Below are 19,608 nucleotides of genomic sequence, written 5' to 3'. Positions count from 1 at the left end.
AGGTCAAATAAAATGCAGTTGTGTAAGAACTTAAACAGTAGATGGCCTAGGAATGTGTGCTGCAGTATTTCATACAGATGAGCTTTCACTGCTGATATATGGCTGGGGTATCAAATTCTAAACCTTCCCAGTAGCAAAGGTCCGACATATGACCAACTCACAACTGTAGGGATATATAAGCGGAAGTATGAGCATAAATCCTCAGACTACCTCTAAGTCAGTGGCCTGAAGACCTCTGAGAGAGTGAGTCAGCTGCAAGTGGGTATAACAGGAGAAGAGGAGGCCCCCTCAGTCCTAGGGTCTGAGTAACAGAAAGCAGAAAAAAGAGAAAAAGCAACTGGCAAGAAAAAGGGGAAGGATGGTGGGAAGGAATACTGCAACAGTGATCAGTAGAACATTTACTGTTATGGTAAGTTCTTGTACAACTGGCTGAGAATGGTGAAAACTGTCCAAGATGCCAGAAAGGACTGACCTGGCGAAGACTGTCCTCAACCTGAAAGAGGCATTAAAGATCAGCTATCAGGATTGGTTCTGGAATCTACCCCTTTGCAGAAAGCCCCAGAAGAGGCTACTGCTCTAGAAGAGTGAGCCTTTGGGAAAGAGGGCAAGGATTTGCTATGTTGCGAGTAACAAGAACAAGACTTAGAAATCCAGCTTTCAATGCTTTGTTTGAATACTAGCTGTCCCAGCTTAGAGTCCATAAAACAGCAAGTAGTTGGTCTAACTTACAAATAGACTTAGTCTTGTCCAGATAGAATCCTAGTTGTCTGTGCGTATCTAGGGAGTGAAGGAGTCTTCCATTCCTGTTTTGTGGATTGGGGAAAAAAGCAGGCAGATTGATTGCTTGGCTGAAGGACATCTCTTTTTACCACTTTTGGCATGAAAGAGGGTTTAAACCATAGAGACTATGTCCTTCTGGAAAATAAGAAAGTGAGGAATGGCCATGAGTACCTGTAGTTCTAAGGCTCTCCTAATGGCCATGAGTACCTGTAGTTCTAAGGCTCTCCTAACAGAAGTGAGAGCCGGCAACAAAATGGTTTTCCAGCTGCAGTGCTTGAGAGAAGCAGCAGCAAAGGGTTCAAAGGGAAGCAGTCAGCTTTTCAGGCACTAAGTTGAGGTCGCAGGGGAAGGTCTTTTCTAAAGGTTTAAGTTTAGAACCACTTTTAAAAATTGTTTGACCTCAAGCCTAGACATAACAGGTGGATTAAGGGGAAGACAGGCTGAAATGACTGAAAATGGGCTTTAAAGAAAGAATAAGCCAGACCACTTTTCATGCACCCATAAAAAGAGGTAATAGAAGAGGAACCACTAATTTTATAGGATCCCAATTGTTTGCTTGACACTATCAACTTTTCTGAAATAAAAGCCAATACCAAAGGGGTCTGGTTAACTAAGATGACTGCAGGCATGGAGCAATCTACAATGACTTAGCCATCCCACAGAAGATTTGTGCCAAAATCATGGACTGAAACTAAATGCCAAAATATGCATTACTGTATCATTTGGAAAATAATCTACCCAAGGGAACTACCATACTGAAAATACGGCCTTAAGAGTTGACGCACTTGTTCTCGATTTTGGAACTTAAATGGATAGGGAATTAAATTTTGACCAACATGTGTCCGCTGTTGTAAGAAAGTCCTTCTATACTTTACAGCTCATAAACAAAGACATAGTAAACTGGACAATGACATCCCTAGATGTAGATACTAAGCACCTCATTAGATCAATCACTGCACACGATGCCCCTTTTAGCATGCATCTTTCCAGACATATGCAACTGGAATCCCTAAAGAGAAGATTTCCTAAAAGGATTCAAGGCCTAAACAACATGCCCTATATGGAACAACTCAAAGTCCAGTCACAATACTCTGTATCCTACTGACTGCAAAGAGGTGACCTGAGTCTGGCATACAAGGCATTCTCTGACACAATACTGATGGATTTACTGCACATCAGCAAGTCAAATGCATCAGAAATACTTGGTTTAGAGATCTAAACTTCTTCCGCAACATTAACAGAATGGTTTGGAGGAACAGGTATATCTTGTAGAGGATACTGCTATTCTAGAACAGACTCTCCATTCACATAAAACAAAGTTCATCCCTCCATATGCATGCGAAACTTGGATGAGAAACACAAAATTTACCCATGGACTGCTCCCTGTAATATTAATCAATGTAGGCAGCTCCTAAACGCTTAATCCCATGCATGGGTCCCCTCAAATTACCTATGGTATGATTTTGGTTATTCTCATCAGGGATAATATATATAATTATCAACCATGGCATGTGTAAGGCCAATCTCCAACCAAATGGAATAGGTTAATTCAAGCAAAAAAATAAATAAATAAATAAATTGGCTTGGCTTAAAAAGGCCAACAAGAGCAACTAGTCTGGTACTTATCTATAAACAATATTGAAAATCTCTTCTATTTAGGTATGTTGGATTTTCATGTACTGGGTCTCCTTGCCCTCTATTAATCTCGGAGCAAGTCTTCAGAAAATTGGTGTCTGGAAGGGATCAGAATCCTATTAACTTAGGTTGAGGGATGATAGGTTAGGGTAAAGCAATGAGTCCTTTTGTTAAGTTATCAGGACCACTTTGTGGGGTAGATTGTGGTGACTGCCCCTGATTAAATTATAGAGGAGGAGGAACCAGTACTGTCTTGGGAGACACCAGTAGAAGTTTTAGCTTTTCTTTTATCTTTAGTAGAACTTTTGGTAGAAAAGGAAGTGGATGAAAATGTTTTTATGCTTTCTCTGTCCTCTGGAAGAATAATACATCTGTCCTCCAAGCTAAGGGGCAAGGAGTCCTGGTGCAAAAAAGGGGAAGTGTTTGTTGCTCTTCAAGGCAAATAAGTCTATAAGTCTATTTAAGGTATTCCCTTGTCTGCGGACTATGTCTAGGAAGACTTGTTTGTGACAGTCTTTGATGGACCTGCTGAGACAGGCTACAGGACATTGTACTGGGATGAGATGTACACTGCTTGGATGGACATGCCTGTCTTGGTGACTAGGCCCAATCAATCTGAGGTGACCAGCAAAACTGGTAAGATCTGGTTCCTTCTTGCTTATGAACCACAGCTGTTGTGTTGTCTGTGAATACTCTAATTAGTCAAGGTTTCCAGAGGTGGGCAAAGACTTGTAAGGCCTGAATAAGCACCACATCTTTTTCAGGTTGACGTGTTCTTCTTTGTGGTTGGACTGCCAACAACCCTGCACCCATCCATGCCCCCAAACCCTGTCTGAGGCATCTGTGTATGGCTCTTGAGTTGGAGTCTATACATTGGAGAGCAGGCCTGGATTGAGGCTCACTTGTGTTATCCACCATAAGATCTCTTTCTTTAGACAAAGCATGAAACAGAATAAGAAACTGCTTTGCTTGCACAGCCAAATAGGTAATGGCACACCTATGCTCTCTCTCCAGTACCTGTTGCTGTCTTCTTTTGTATGTGAAGTACAACATACATACAGCCAAAGTCACATAAACTGAACCATTCCTTGTCTATTTTTAAAATTCTCTTTTTGGCCCATTACCATCTTGACCATACGGCTTTTTTGTTTTGGGTATATAAAAGGCCCATTCTTTACCCTGTCATGACGGCCACAGCATATTGCATAACTCCACGGGAATGGGATCCTTTCTTAATATGAATAAACCTCAATGAAGCATCAATTTTTCAAGGCCAGCAGTGGTGGCATGAGCCAGATGCTAAGGGGCAGTTACTGACAGCTTTGCATTTTTTTTGGATGTGCCTACATCCTTCCCTTAAGCTGGCTGTCAAGCAAGGTACTCTGCACTGCAGCTGAGTCCATGTGAAGACAAAATAGGTCTGTAACATGACAAGTCAATATAATTATGGTATCAGTACTCCAACAATCCACCTACAACTTGGTTATTAAAAATTACTTTTTTCCTAATTGTTAGTAGAGTAACAACAGCCACTGCTAAAATATGGTGCTTTTCTTATATACTGAGGCCAATGGGAAACCTTCATTTTCTTAAATAGTGTTTTATCTCCTTACCTTGTGAAGTAGTAAGTTACAACTGCACCAGCTACAGTCATCTGTTGACAAGCCAGTATAAACTCGCTAATCCAAATCAAACCCACAGCATGGTACCACCACATATATTGTAAAGGACCTGAAACACGAAACTCAACAAAACCTCGTTCATCCTTTACAGGATCACCTGTAAAAATAGAAAAAAAAAAGCACAGTTAGTGGCTATGTAATCATTCTCTTGCTAGCCATTATTTCTACAAAAGAACTTGCTTGAAGATCATAACCATGGCATCCTGAAATAAACTGCGTGCACTATCTAAATGAAGTAATTTCCAGAAGACAGACTTCCTCAAATTACCTATATTACCAGCAAACAAAAAAATCTTCCCCATCAACCTGGCAGAAATATGGGTTTACAAATGACTGAAAGGAATCACAAACAAGTGTACTTACCATAACACCACCTCTTCAGAATAACTTTAACCAGCAACTACAACTTGTGAGCATTCAGTTAGAGTAGAAAGCTCAATCAGAAATTAGAATCAAGAAAACAATGAAAAAAATAAGAAATTATTACTGCTTTTCCCTCGACTGCCACCACTGCAGTGCTCTGGCAGTCATACAAGTTTGACATAAAAATAAAAATACTCTTATTATTTATACATTTGTTGACCAGCCCAGGTAAGTATGTTGGCCCAAGGATGCTTCGGCCTTTGCCAAGAAGGCGCATTTATAGTAACATTGCTCTAGGATGATACACTGAACATCTTAAATTGCCAATCTCCTGAAAAAAAGAAAAGCTCCAATTATAAGCAAATGCATCATGGTCGTGACAAATGTTCAGCATTTGTTTTTGTTAACTAGGCAATCCCAATAGATATATGTCCCTTATAAGAGAAAACTGAGGGAATCAAACCCAGTACTACAAGACGAAGCTCATAACAGTTCAATAACCTTATCTAGCAAAACTGCCATATAAATATACTGCCCAGTGTCATGTACGCTTGTTTTTCTACTGCTCTGTTTTCTACTTTAATATCTACCAAATGTATTCTTAGTAGACAGGGTGCCTCTGTATGCTTCATCACTGTCAATTTGAAAACGGTGGCACCAGGGCTAAATTCCATAATGCCAGCTAAGCATGAAACCACCAAGTACTGTATTTTCCAAGTAGTTATCCAATTATAATTTAAATCTATATATACCTATTTCAATACATACAGTGGATATAAAAAGTTTACAGACCCCTGTTAAAATGCCAGGTTTTTGTGATATAAAAAAATGAGACCACAATAAATAATTTCAAAACTTTTCCCAACTTTAATGTGACCTATAACCTGTACAATTCAATTGAAAAACAAATCTGTTGGGGGGAAAAAATATAAAAAATAAAAAACGTACAACACACTGGTTGCATAAGTGCACACACCCTTAAACTTGTACTTTGTTGTGTGCACACACCCTTAAACTAATACTTTGTTGAAGCACCTTTTGATTTAATTACAGCATTCAGTATTCTTGGGTAGGAGTCTATCAGCATGGCACATCGACTTGGCAATATTTGCCCACTCTTCCTTGCAAAAGCGCTCCAAATGTGTCAGACTGTGAGGTCATCTCTTGTGCACAACTCTTTTAAGGTCACACCACAGACTTTCTATTGGATTTAGGTCTGGGCTCTGGCTGGGCCATTCCAATACTTTAATTTTCTTCTGGTAAAGACATTCTAGACAAATTATTTCTGATGCCATTTGACTTGCTTATGTGCAGTAAATCCATTAGTACTGGGCTGAAGGATGCCTTGCATGCCAGGTCATCTCTTAGTATTCTGTAGGTTATCTAGTATAGTGGCAGGGCTTTGAGTTGTTCCATGTAGGACATGTTTTAGGCCTTGTATCCTTTTAGTAAGGTACCTCTGCAGGTGGTCCCTGTTGATGCATGTGTCTGGAAAGATACATGGCAAAGGGGCATTATACTCAATGATTGGTATAATGAAGGCTGAGTAAAGGGGACAAAGACATTCCTAGACCTAAACACAATCCTTTTGTTTATAATCTGTGCAATACAGAACGGCTTTCTTACAACAATGGAGAAATGTTAATAAAACGTTAATTCACTTTTCATCATAACCTGCAAAATGCTGAACAACTAGGTCAACTCGTAGGAGTGTATTGTTATTGTGGCAGTTTCCCAGGGTACATGACTTCCAGGACACAGTAAGAATTTTTTGTACTTAGTTTCAGTCCATGATTTTGGCACAAGTTATTTATTTTGGATGAACCTTCCTGCAGGATGGCTACATCATTTGGAGATTCAATGACTTCTTCTAGCTTGCAGTCATCAGCTAGAGCCTTCTGGTATTGGCTTTTACTTCAGTAAAGTACATGCAAAATAGGAGAGGTCACAACACAGAAAGTACAGTTTTGTACCTACCATAAATGTAGATGTCCGATAGGTATGTATCTGCAGTCATAACATATGGGTTGTCCTGCCTCAGGCAGCCCTTCGGTCTGCCGGATTCCAAAGTTTGGGTCTGGCCTCGGCTGATATCGCACTTTCCCCGACGTCAGAGCGTCTGGGGTATAAAAGCATCAGCCGACGCCATTTTCCTCAGTTTTTCTTGCCCCAGATGCTAGGTGCCCTCTAGGAAGGCTAAATGTGGATAAATGCTGAAAAGTTCCAATCATTTGCAAATTATATACATGAATAAACACACAAATACACCATAATAGATTCCCCCAGCTAGCTAAAAGAGGGGTAAGCACCCTAGGAATACCAAAGAGGGGAAGGAGGGAGGGTAATCCTGACTGCAGATGCATACCTATCGGACATCTACATTTATGGTAGGTACAAAACTGTACTATGTCCTTCAAGGATGCATCTGCAGTCATAACATATGGGTAGAATACCATAGCCAATCTGGGGGTGGAGGTACTAAGAAAAGGATGGTGTAGTTAAGATCCCCTGCAGGACTGCAGTTGCAAACCCTGCTCTGGATCTAGAGTATAAAGGTAGGTTGTAATGCATGGCAAATGTATGCACGGAGGTCCAAGTAGCAGCTTCTAAAATGTCCTTGGTAGCCATCCCCCTTAGGAAGGCTGTAGTGGTGGCCGTGGCCCTTGTGGAATGAGGCCTGATATTTTTAGGAACTGTCTTTCCATGAAAGGAGTAGCAAAAGCGAATGCAATTTCCTATCCATTTTGAAATTGTCTGTTTGGAAATTGCTCTTCCTTGCACCCCAGTTGCATATGCTACAAAAAGTTGGTCAGTTTTTCTGCTAGTTTTTGTTCTGTCCAAATAGTAGCGTAGTTGTCTGTGTATATCCAGGGTGTGCAGAAGTTTTTCCCCTTTATTCTGTGGATTAGGGAAGAACGTAGGCAAGTGAATAGCTTGGTTCAAGGATACCCTAGATACCACCTTTGGCATAAAAGTAGGATTGGTTCTTAATGACACCCTGTCCTGGTGGAAAATAAGAAAAGGCTGCACTGCCATTAATGCTTGTAACTCAGATACTCTTCTTGCTGAAGTGATTGCCAGAAGGAATGCAGTTTTCCAAGATAGAAACTGTAGATCCGCTGATGCTGCTGGTTCAAAAGGAGGTAGTGTCAGTTTTTCCAGCACAAAGTTGAGATCCCAGGCAGGTAGAGGGGGTCTTCTTGGAGGTTTAATATTTTTGATCCCTCTCAAATTGTCTGAGGAGAGGGTGTGAGAAGATAGGTGGTTCCACATTGTATTCTGCTGAAATTGCTGAAGCATGAATCTTAATGGAAGAATAGGACAGGCCATTGTGGAACAATTCTGCTAAATATTCTAGGATATGTGCTAAGTTTGCCACTGTGACATCTGTGCCCCTTGATGTGCTCCAAATGAGAAATCTCTTCCATTTAGCAGAGTACGTCTTCCTTGTGGAAGGCCTGCGAGCTTCCAGGATAATGTCCTTCACCCTCTGAGATAAAACAGTTTGATTGGGACTTAAGGTATTTTCCAGGCAGTTAGCTGCAATGTTTTCAAGTTGGGATGTAGGGTTTTGAAATTGTTCTGCGTTAGAAGAAGAGGCCATAGGGGGAGAGGCCATGATTTTTCCTGAGACATGCTTCTCAATAGTGGATACCAGTGTTGTCTTGGCCAGTCCGGAGCTATTAGCATCACTCTTGGCTGTTCCTCCCTGATTTTCAGTAGAACCTTGTGCATCAATGGGAGAGGTGGGAAAGCATATACTGTTAGGGCTTTCCAGCTGAAAGAGAGAGAGTCCACCCTCCAAGCCTGTGGGTGGTATGTCCTTGAGCAGAATGTCTTCAGTTGATGGTTGAGTGGGGAGGCGAACAGATCTATCTCCGGCATTCCCCATGTCTTTGTTATGAGCTTGAAGATGTCTAGGTGCAGCATCCATTCATGTGCATCCATGGTAGTTCTGCTTAGGCTGTCCGCCAGTGCATTTTCTTTCCCTGGCACGAATTGGGCCTGTAGTTGGATGTTGAGATTCAGGCATAGATCCCACAGATTCATAGCCATCCGGCATAGTGGGTAAGAATGTGTGCCACCCTGTTTATGTACCACATGACCGTGGTGTTGTCTGTCCTTATCAACAGTTGTCCTTGTTGGAGGAAGGGTTTGAATGCCTCGATTGCATGCCTCACTGCCAGCATTTCCTTTTGGTTTATGTGCATGCTTAGCTGCCCTTGAGGCCATAGGCCTTGGATGCATTTGTCCTCCCATGTGTGCTCCCCATCCTCGGTCCGAGGCGTCTGTGGTGATGGTCTGCCTTGCTTTTGGTTTGTTGAAAGGCAACCCTGTGTTGGACTGGCAGGCCTGAGCCCACCACAGGAATTCCTTTTGAAGGCATGGAATGATTGGTATCATGGTTTCTAAACTGTGACTGTGTTAAGACCACACACTCGTTAGGTACCATTGTAATTTCCTCATATGCAGTCTGGCATGTGGGATTAGAATTATGCAGGATGCCATGTAACCCAGGGCCTGCAGGATTTTCCTTGCAGTAAGCTGAGTTTGTCTTGTCAAAATCATGAAGTAACCTGGAAGTTGTTTTTGCTTTTCTTCTGTGAGAAAGGCCATTTGGGTGCTTGTGTCCAGATCTGCACCCAAAAAGGTGATCCTTTGGGATGGTACTAGTCTTGACTTTTGGATGTTGACTGTGTATCCCAAGTCCTGTAACAGGTGTATGGTATAGGCCAAGTCCTTTAACAATTTGTTTTTGTTGTCCGCTTGTATTAGGCAGTCGTCCAGGTATGGATAAATTTGAATTCCCTGTAGTCTGCAATGTGCAACTACTGATGCCAGGTATTTCGTGAATACTCTGGGCGCAGTAGATAAGCCAAAGGGCAATGCTGAGAATTGATAATGCTCTGATCCTGCAAGAAATCTGAGGTGTCTTCTGCAACTTGGTCGGATAGGGACGTGCAGGTATGCCTCCTAGAGATCTAGAGTAACCAGCCAAGACTCCTTGCCCAACATGGGAAGAAGTTGCTGTAGTGTCAGCATTTTGAATTTTGGCACAATGAGATAAGTGTTGAGTGCGGACAAGTCGAGAATAGGCCTCCATTGATTTTCTTTTTTTGGTACAAGGAATAGTCTGGAGTAAAATCCTTGGCCTTGTTCTGAACATGGTATCTTTTCTATAGCTTTCATCTGAAGTAACTTGCTGATTTGTTTTAAAGCCTCTGCCTTCTGATTTTGTGGAAGGTTTGGCATTCCGCTTCTTTTTGGCAAAGTGTGGAAGTGAAACCTGTATCCTTTGTCTATTATTTGCAATGCCCAAGTATCCCTTGTAATATAATGCCAGTTTTTTGAGAATAAAGCCAGCTTTCCACCCAAGGGTGCTTCCAGTTGATCCCTGGTAGGCGGAATCAGAGTCAAGTCATTGAGTCTGTCCTGTAGTAGTGGTTGTTGTTGTAGCTGTTGCACTACTCCTCTGGTTGGCAGGCTGCCACTGACGACCTCTGTAGGAGCCCTTCGATTGACCTCTGCCTCTAGAGCGCCTGTTCCTGCCTCTCTGGGCTCTGTCCGAGTCTGGAAAGGACCAATTTTTTGTAGGCCAGTTTCTGCTGAATCTCGGAGGTTGAACTTGCAGGAAATCTTTAACTGCTTGCACAGATTTTGCTTTTTATTCAACCTTTTTTAGAATCTCCTGAGCAGGGGAGCCAAATAAATTTTTGTTTCTCCATTGGAGCATCGAGGAGTTTAACTTTGACATGGTCTGGCAAAGATTGTTCCTTCAGCCAGGTATGTCTACGAATAACTGCCCCAGTCATAGCTGATCTAAATTAAGCCTCCAGTGCATCATAGCCACATTTTAAGAAATGATTACTAACCTGTTGTGAGTTATGTACCAAATCCTGAAGGGATTTACGGTCTAGGGGTTCAGGAGAAGAAAGTTTCTTATTCAATTCATCTAGCAAATACTCTTGGTACTGTATCATACGGAATTGACAGTTTAGCCCTGACAGAAAGAGTTGCAGATGTATACACCTTCTTACCCCATCTCTCTAAAGCTCTAGACTCTCTATCAGAGGGTAGGGGATTTTTAGTAGCAGCGGCTGCAACCCCTTTAGGGCCCTGAGAAATAGTTTCTGGGTCTGCAGAATGGGCTTTATACAGATGGAAATGAGAATCCGGGACCCTGTAATATCTGTCAGGTTTGGCAGGGGCTGTACAGACATCATTGTACACATCATCAATTACATTTAGAACAGGAGGTATAGCTAAGGGCCTATGCTGAGGCAAATGCAAAAAGGTCCGCAATCTTTTTCTAGAATCAGAGAAACCCTGACCTTGCTATTGAAAGTGCTCTCTCATGGAGTGTAAAGTCTCCCCAAAGGAAAATTCTTCAGGAGGGGAGGCCGAAGGGATAGATTCCTCTGCATCTGAATCCTCATAAGGCGAGTAAGCCCCTTCCTGGTGGTCTGACAACTCAGATCCATCCGAGGAATCATCTGAGGAGAGGGGTTCAGAGGGGTCAGTCCTGGGCCTTTTGTCTGGAGGAGGTTGAGAGGCCCTGTCTGGATGAGGTTGCAAACCCCTAATTAAGGAGATAAGGTCCTCAGCCAGGCTGAGGATCTGTGAACTAGAGGAAGGCCTCTGGGGTGTAGATTTGGTAGGCAAAGCTTTTGAAAGTTTGGCAGCTTTAGCCCTAGAAAAGGCCTTAATGGACATAGAAGCTGGGGGCCTAGCTGCCCCACATGCAGGGGTAGAAATGTCCAAAGGTATGGTGTCGGACAAAACCTGAACACTAGCTTCGGTAGGTAGTTCTGAAGCTGACTCAGCCGGGGCCTCTCGGGCCTCGGCGGTCGGAAGTATGGTTTCGGAAGAAGGAATAGTCGAGGACTCGGTTTCGGCCGAAACCGAGACACTCGCGGTAGGCCTGGCCGTGGTTTCAGCCGAAACCGCGGGCCGCGAGTGTTGGTCCTTTTCCTTGCGTTTTTTGGCCATATGCGAAGTCGGAGTCTCCGACGGCATTTTATAAGCAAAAGCGGCTCCAAAAAATTCCTCTGCAAACTCCGACCGACGTCTAAGAGTTCGTCGGTTGAAGGAGGCACAGGCTAAACAGGCCGATACGTCGTGCTCTGGGCCTAAGCAAGGAAGGCAGTAAGAATGGAAATCCTTATGAGGTATTTGTTTCCCACAAGTTAAACAATTATTTACTTTGTCTGACATCGGCTGAGGCAAGAAAAAGTCCCCAATGGGGTACTTAGCTTTTTTCGAAGTCTTCGGTAGCTGAAATCTCCGGATCTGACCGACCGGCACTTGCGAACAGCTTCTGCTTCGGGCACCGCGCGGCAAGAAAGACTGAGGAAAATGGTGTCGGCTGATGTTTTATACCCCAGAGGCTCTGACGTCTGGGAAAGTGCGACATCAGCCGAGGCCAGACCCAGACTTTGGAATCCGTCCGACCGAAGGGCTGCCTGAGGCAGGACAACCCATATGTTATGACTGCAGATGCATCCTTGAAGGACATCCCTGGGTGCCTCCACTGCTGACTGGTCTCTTTGTGGAGGTAACTTCTCCTATTCTGACTTCCTCCGTCCCAACTGTAAGCAAGTTGGCAACCCAGCGGGTTACACAGGGGTTTATTCCCAGTTTATTTAGCTTTTCTACTATGCCTGAGAGCGGAATTGTGTGAAAAGTTTTAGCTAGGTTGAGGTATGCAATGTACCGTTTTGCCTTATCTATTGCTTTGGTGACCTTTTCAGAAAAAAGTCCATCTGGATGAGTAAGCATGACCTGCCCTTGACAAATCCAAATGGAGACAGGTCCAGTGCTTGGAGGTTCTCCATGTCCTGATTGGTTAAGTTCTATAAGTCTTTGCATGGATTTGCAATATGAGGCTAACCAGACTTGAATCTATAATTACCTGGGTGTGTGGAAGGTCTTCCCTTATGCTGGAAATGACTGTAGCTTTTCTTTATTCACTTGGTACAAAACCTGTTTGAAGGCTGAGACTGAACAATATTTGTAGGCATGTAGCTAAATCATGTTTCACGCTATTTAAGATGCATCCAGAGATATTGTCAAGACCCACCAATGTAGTACTCTAGCCTTTGATAGCTCTTTTAGGACTTGGCCTTGTGTGACAGCTGGAGGCGAGTCAGTTTCAGGTATACCTTGGGGAAAAGATTGAGGGAAGAGACAGGGGTAAAGTCAAAGCTAAATTTATCAGCCAGTGGGGTTTGCCATCAGCCTCGGTGTAAGTAACATTGCTCACTATCAGCTCAATGCAATGCTGTTTTTTTTTTTTTGCATTGTGCTTTTAAGATTATGAACACAACTTAAAAAGGGTCTTTGGTTTGGGTAGTTATTTTAGCTTCAAACTTGGCTTTGGTGGATTTTATTAATCTCCTGAGTTGTTTGTTTATTTCAGGGACAAGGGTGGTCTAACATTCTGGAAAGTTACACTTCTTACTGTTATTCAAAATTATTTTCCTCTTATTGTACAGATTGTTGATATTATGGTTCCACCATGTTGGTTTATTTCTGGTGTTTGTCCTGCACCTGTTCCAACGATGCACAGCTGCATCTATGTAGCTGTTTACAAGCTGGCACAGTGTGGCGAAATGCGCTTCAGCATATTCAGTGGAGTTAACCAGTTTGGGGCAGGATTTGAAGCTTGCCAATGTATCACTTAGGAGGGATCTCTGGTTTCAGTTTTATTTCGAAGGATACCCTGGTTTCAATTTTATTCCGAAAGATACTGCAAGGTCAGACCTAACAAGTGATGAAGATATGGAAGAGACATGCAAGATGCTCCCACAGTAGTAAGGACAAGATCCAATACATTATTCCCCCTATTGAGTACTCTGATAAATTGTTCCAGGGCATGTGTAGTGCCAAAATTCAGGAATCTATGTGCTTGAGCACCAGTGCTGGTGTAGGTTTCCTACTCTATAGTTGGATAGTTTAGATCTCCCAGAAAAATGGTACTGGGTTTAATACTGAGTGATTTTAAGTTCCTACAGATAGGCATTGTGGCTTTCTTACATCATAGAGTGAGTTCTATAGCTAGCTAGTTTACGGTATAAGACCTCTGTGATGGTTATTTGTACATGAAGAAGTTCTAGTGTACCATGTCGCTCTACCAACCTTGAAGTGATTCTCTTTTGGTTGAGGAAAGAGTGAAACAAGTTTACTTTTTTTCCTCTCCTGCACAGCAGCGCTAGTCTAAACATATGGAAGGTATTACAGCCCTGCACAGCCAAAGTGCTTGCCGATATTTTAAACCATGTCTCAGTCAATACACAATGTTCTGCAGGGTGACAAGGGCTTGTACAGAGTTTCTTTTTCTCCCTCATTTTTTATTTTTTGCTCTGTAAAAAGGACAAAGAGATGGCTAACTTGATTTAAAGTAAACTTGGACACCATTTTAGACATAAATGAAGGAATAGTTGTTATGGAAACCCTATTTTTGTGTAAAATGAGAAGTATTATTTAACATGAGAGCTTGCAACTACACCCTTTTTGCAGCGGTCTTCCATGTTAACAGCCTCAAGTCAGCTTGATGGCGCAAGAGTTAGTTTTTCTAACACAAAGTTAAGATCTTAAGGAGCAGCCTCCTATTTCCTAGAAGACTTCTTATGTAACGCCCCATTCACAAACATTTTCACATGAGATTGCACTGAAAGAGGGGGATCCTTGGGCAGACGTACTGAAATAGCTGACAAATGAGCACGGACTAAAGTAAACAGGCCACAAGATACTAACTTACATAAACACTGGAGAACCAAAGAAACACCAGCCCTGAATGGGTGCTCAGATACCCGGCACTTTATCCTCAACAGCTGCCTTTATAGCAAGAACAGATACATTTGTAAATATTTGTACATACATACTTATATTTTATACTTACTTTGTTGATTTTTTATACTTAATTGTGGATTTTCATTAACTGTATCTCTAAATGCCATGTTTTTATATGCACTACTGTTTTACTATGTAACTTACAATCTGTTGTTCGTGAATATTGTCTGCATGGAGCTTTTCTCCCTGGGACTCCATTGAAAACGGGTTCTTCTTGGCCCAATAGACCATTCTGGTAAACCAACTGCAAATAAATAAAAATAAAATAAATAACACTGTTCCCCAAGTAAAGTCTAAGACACCTGTGGTGACAGACTGCTTTTACAGCAGGAAAGGAGAAGGGGAGACCTGGATTCAGGGATATATCATGTTTCCCCCAAGTGATTTCTCTTCTAACAAATCCCCAGTGCTGGAATCTAAAAAGATAATGGGTGTTGGTTCTTGGACCAAAGGAACTTTTAGTTATGTACTACCCATAACTTCGGATGTATGGGATCCATCTCGCCCACATTCATAACTGATGGGGCTCCGACTCGGCCACTATATAGTAGAACGAAGTCTCTAATTGGCTGGGCTACCCCTTATCCCAGAATGCACCACGCCTGCTTCCCCAGATCTTGTTTGTTCGCTTTTATATACCTACATCCAGGCACAGAAACATACCAACAACTGTAACAAACTAAAGTCCTTCAAGAGAAAAACTCAGTAAGTAGCAACATTTCCTCTAAATCCAATGGGAAGGGGGAAGGAGGGTGGGTACGTATGAATGTAGTTGAGCTGGATCCCATACATCCGAATTTATGGTAAGTACATAACTAAAAGATGTGATGGGATCCTATCTCGCCTACATTCATAACTGATGGGACAGCATCCCTAGCACCTAAATCCCGGGTGGCTCATTGGAAAACACTCCTGAGAACTGTGGAACCAAAGGAAGCTCTACCTCGAGAAGCCACATCTACCTTGTAATGAGAAATAAAGGTGTGCGGAGAAGTCCAGGTAGCGGCCGCACAGATATCATCTATCGATAATTTGGAGTGGAATGCTACAGAAGTAGCCATTGCCCTGGTAGAATGAGCCTTGACTGGGAATGGTAGCTCTTTGCCGGACTGTGAATAGATGAAGGAGATGCAATCTTTAATCCATTTGGCTATGGTGGTTTTAGCCACTGGTTGACCCAACCTATTTTCCGCAAAGGACACAAACAGCTGATCTGACTTTCGTGTCTGATTGGTCCTACTTAAATAAAAACGCAGTTGTCTGTGAACATCCAACTGATGGAAGATATATTCTGCGCTATTGGAGAATTTGGGAAAAAACACAGGGAGCTCCAAGGACTGTTGAATGCATAAGGGGGATGCTACCTTGGGCAAGAAAGAGGGATTTAACTTGAGAGACACTCTGTCTTTGTGAAAAATCAAATAAGGGGGATTAGAACAGAGAGCCTGAAGCTCTGAGACCCGCTTGGCAGAGGTTATTGCCACCAAAAAGGCAAGTTTTCCAAGACAGAAATTTTATATCACAAGTAGCTGCTGGTTCAAAGGGATGGGCAGTTAAAGAAGCTAGAACCATATTCAGATCCCAAGGGGGCACAGGATGGGCTATTGGGGGCCGAAGGAGCCACGCTCCTTTCAGGAAAGATTTGCAAAGCCTGTTTGCCATTAAGGAAGGCTCAAAGGAGACATGAAAATTAGAGATAGCCGCCAGTTGGACCTTAATTGTGGAAACTGAAGAGCCCAAATAAAACAAAGAAGCCAGGAATTCTAAAACCTGAGGTACTGGGGCGGTAAGGGGATCTATACCTCGTTGCTGGGCCCAAATAGCAAACCTCTTCCACTTGCTGGAATACAGTTTAGTAGTGGAAGGTTTGTGAGAAGAGGATAAAATGTGGATGACGTCTGGAGAAAGAGAGTTATCTCTGACTAAGTTTGGAAGTGGAGTAACCAGGCGGCCAACCTCAAGGACCTGAGGGATGGATGAGACTGTCCCAACTGATGAGTTAACAGGTCGGGCACCTGGTCCAGAAACCATGGACCCTCCACCGCATACCTCAGAAGGAAGGGGAACCAAACCTGATGAGGCCAGTGTGAAGCGATCAAAATCATGTCGCTTCCTAGATAAATCGCCTTCTGTATCACCTTCGAGAGAAGGGGAACCGGAGGGAAAGCATAAAGTAGACCGGGGGGCCAACTGTGAGCTAGAGCGTCCCTGGGAATCTGCCCCTGAGAGGGAGTCAGAGTGAAGAACTCCATGCATTTCGCATTGTGAGGGCTGGCGAACAAGTCGCAACAAGGGAGGCCCCACTTGGCGAAAATGTTTGCAGCCACCCTGTTGTTGAGGGTCCACTCGTGGGGCAACAGGAGAGTCCTGCTCAGCCTGTCTGCAATCACATTGGATTTCCCCGGAATGTGCGTTGTCACTAGGAAACGCTGGGTAGAAATCGCCCAATGCCACACTCTCATGGCCTCTCGGCAAAGAGGGTAGGACCTGGTTCCGCCTTGCTTGTTTATGTACCAGACTACCGACATGTTGTCGGATAGGATCGCAATAGTACCCCGGGGAAGAACATGATGAAGTGCTTGCAACACCAGTAGCACCGCTCTCATTTCCAGGATATTGATATGTAAGTGCGTTTCATGAGCCTGCCACGTACCTTGGACAGACCTGTCCAGATAATGCCCCCCCCCACCCTATCTGGGAGGCATCTGTGGTCACCGTGGCCACGGGAGGCTGAAGGGCAAAGGGTCGCCCCTGGTCCAGGTTGGACCGAAGCAGCCACCAACGTAGGTCCAGACGGCAAGTTTCCGTAATCTGGACCAAATGGTTCAAGGGGAGATCCTGAAAGGACCATTGAACCGACAGTAGCCATTGCAGCACCGGCATGTGCAGCCTGGCTAAGGGGACTAGAAGAATAGTCGAGGCCATCGTGCCCAATAACTGCAGAATCTGTCTGGCCTGAACTCATGATCTGGGTAACAAGGTTTGAACCTGAGACTGCAGGACCTGAATCCTTTCTACCGGCAAGAATGCTCGCATTCTTCTTGTGTCTAACTCTGCGCCTATAAAGGTAATATGCTGAGACGGCTGCAGCACAGATTTTCCCCAAATGAACGTGATTCCTAGTGAATGACCCAAACTGACTGTGGTCATAAGCGCCCGAACTAATAGATGCTTGGTGGTGGCAGTAAGGAGCCAGTCGTCTAGAAAGGGAAACACTTGGAATCCTAGACTTCTCAAGTGAGCTGTCACTACTGCCAGGCACATGGTGAACACCCTAGGGGCTGTGGTGAGACCAAAGGGCAGTGCTCGGAATTGGAAATGACTGGTTCCCAGGCGGAAGCGTAAGTGACTCCTGGACTCTTGACTTATCAGGATGTGATAGTAAGCGTCCTTGAGATCTATGGAGCACATCCAGACATCCTTCTCCAATAACGGGAGAATGGACTGAAGGGTGACCATTCGGAATTTGGATTTTTTTACAAAGCAATTCAATGATTTGAGGTCCAAAATGGGCCTTAAGTCCCCTGTCTTTTTTGGCACCAAAAATAGTCTTGAGTAAGTTCCTGATCCGATCTGGTCAGCAGGGACAGGCTGAATGACTCCTTTTCTTAGCAGCTTTGAAACCTCGACCGCTGCTTGATCCCGCTGACTGGGTGGCACATCCGGGATTTTCCTGATAGGAAGAGGGGGCTTTATGAAAGGGATGAGATAGTCTCCTGTTATGGTTCGGAGCACCCACTGATCCTTGGTGATAGATTCCCAAGCCTGTGGGTGTCCCGCAAAGCGACCCCAGACTGGCTCCGGAGATGCACAGTCGGGCCACGTCTCAGGGACGGTGAGCGTAGGATGGACCACGAAAGGAATCGCGGTCTCCAGAGTTGCGGGGACCTCTGCCGCCTCTGGGGCGGCGTCTTCCTGAATCCCCCCCTGCCTCTAGAGGGGGGATCACTCGGTGGAGTAGGGAAAGACCTTTGAGATTTCCTGAACCACATTTTCCCTCCTCTCTGGGCCTTGGGGTAAGGTCTAGAGGGAGCGGAAAAACGGGCCCCCACGGCAGTCAAGGTCTTGCCCTCCTGCTCGCATCGAGTCAGTGTGTCCTTCACCTTGGGTCCAAACAGGGAGGACCCATCAAAGGGGGTGTCGGTGAAGGAAGACTTAAAGGCCTCCGCAAAGGGACACAAGCGTAACCAGGCGTGTCTTCTAAGAGCCACGCCTGTTCCCGCTGCTCTACTCGCCCCTTCAGCCGCATATGAAATGAGCCTCATGGAAGAGTTGACTATCAAAGATAGGGTAGTCATCTGGGCGCCAACAGTTTGGGCTAACGCCTCAGGAAGATTACCCGTAAGAGACTCACCTAACTCTTTGAGGAGGTCCCTTTGGAGCCTGGTAAAATGACAAAGATAATTCAGCGACTGCAGGGTAAAGGCCGCTGAAGAAAGGGTACGCTTCCCGTACCTATCCATGCTCCTGGAATCCTTATTAGGAGGGTGAATAGACGTTGAAGCCTCTGCCACGTCCTGCTGAGTGGCAGATGCCACCACCATCGCATCTACTGCAACTCCTTTGGTCAAAAATTCCTTTTGAGGAGGGGCTGAGAGGAACTTGTTAGGCCTGGCGGGTACTGGTTCCACAGAGTCAGGGTGTTCCCACACCCTTCGAGAAACTAAATCTAGCAATTCATCGAAGGGTGGACACCCAGGAGGCAGAGGGCTGGGCCCCAAAAGCCTTGAGGAAGACCGACTCCTCTGAGGAAGGGGTTTTGGACTGCCAATCGCCTCTCTGTCTCAGGATCTCGAGGATATCTGAGAATGAGACGTCATCAGAGGACGATTTTGGGGACCCCTCCGCATCATCGAGGTCAGTATCTGATGTGATAAGACTCATCCTGGGAGTCAATGTGCTTCCTCTTGCACAATTTTTTCCTTGGAGGTTCATCTGAAGCGGAATCAGAAGGACCTCCCGGGAGAAGGGAACCCCCCAAGGGGGTATCCTCAGGCCCTGGGGCCCCGTTGTCGTGGGAATGAAGCACACCAGAAGCACCAGTTCCCAAGTCTAGGGACGGTGAGGTAGAGACTTGCTGAGCTGGCAAGGACATGGCCAGCGCACTCCTCATGGCCTCAAAGGCAGGACCTCCAGACTCTACAGAGGGCACCGGCTGAGAGACCACGACGGTACCGGGAATCCCTGTGGCCAACGCTCCAAGGGGGAGACTAGGCACCGAAGCTACCGGTTCCAAAGTGTTCCCCTCGGCCCCGACCGAGGAAGTCCCGGTACCGAACCCTGACGCCGAGGACAG

The 19,608-nt window shown here is 44.5% G+C and overlaps 1 protein-coding gene across 2 annotated transcripts in view; it reads right to left on the bottom strand.

The window, feature by feature from the left end:
* Window positions 1-19,608, bottom strand: part of SLC44A1 (solute carrier family 44 member 1) — a 1,740,232-nt gene that overhangs the window by 504,175 nt on the left and 1,216,449 nt on the right. For both annotated transcript variants that reach the window (XM_044061029.1, XM_044061030.1), the window contains exon 10: window positions 4,029-4,194. In XM_044061029.1, the coding sequence (XP_043916964.1) occupies window positions 4,029-4,194 (166 nt within the window). The remainder of the gene's footprint in view (window positions 1-4,028; window positions 4,195-19,608) is intronic.

Source organism: Protopterus annectens, chromosome 2.part0 (assembly GCF_019279795.1).
Source record: "Protopterus annectens isolate FY-2018-M chromosome 2.part0, PAN1.0, whole genome shotgun sequence".
Taxonomy (NCBI): Eukaryota; Metazoa; Chordata; order Ceratodontiformes; family Protopteridae; genus Protopterus; species Protopterus annectens.
The sequence above is the reverse complement of the archived record's forward strand: the minus strand, read 5'-3'. Positions and strand labels throughout refer to the sequence as shown.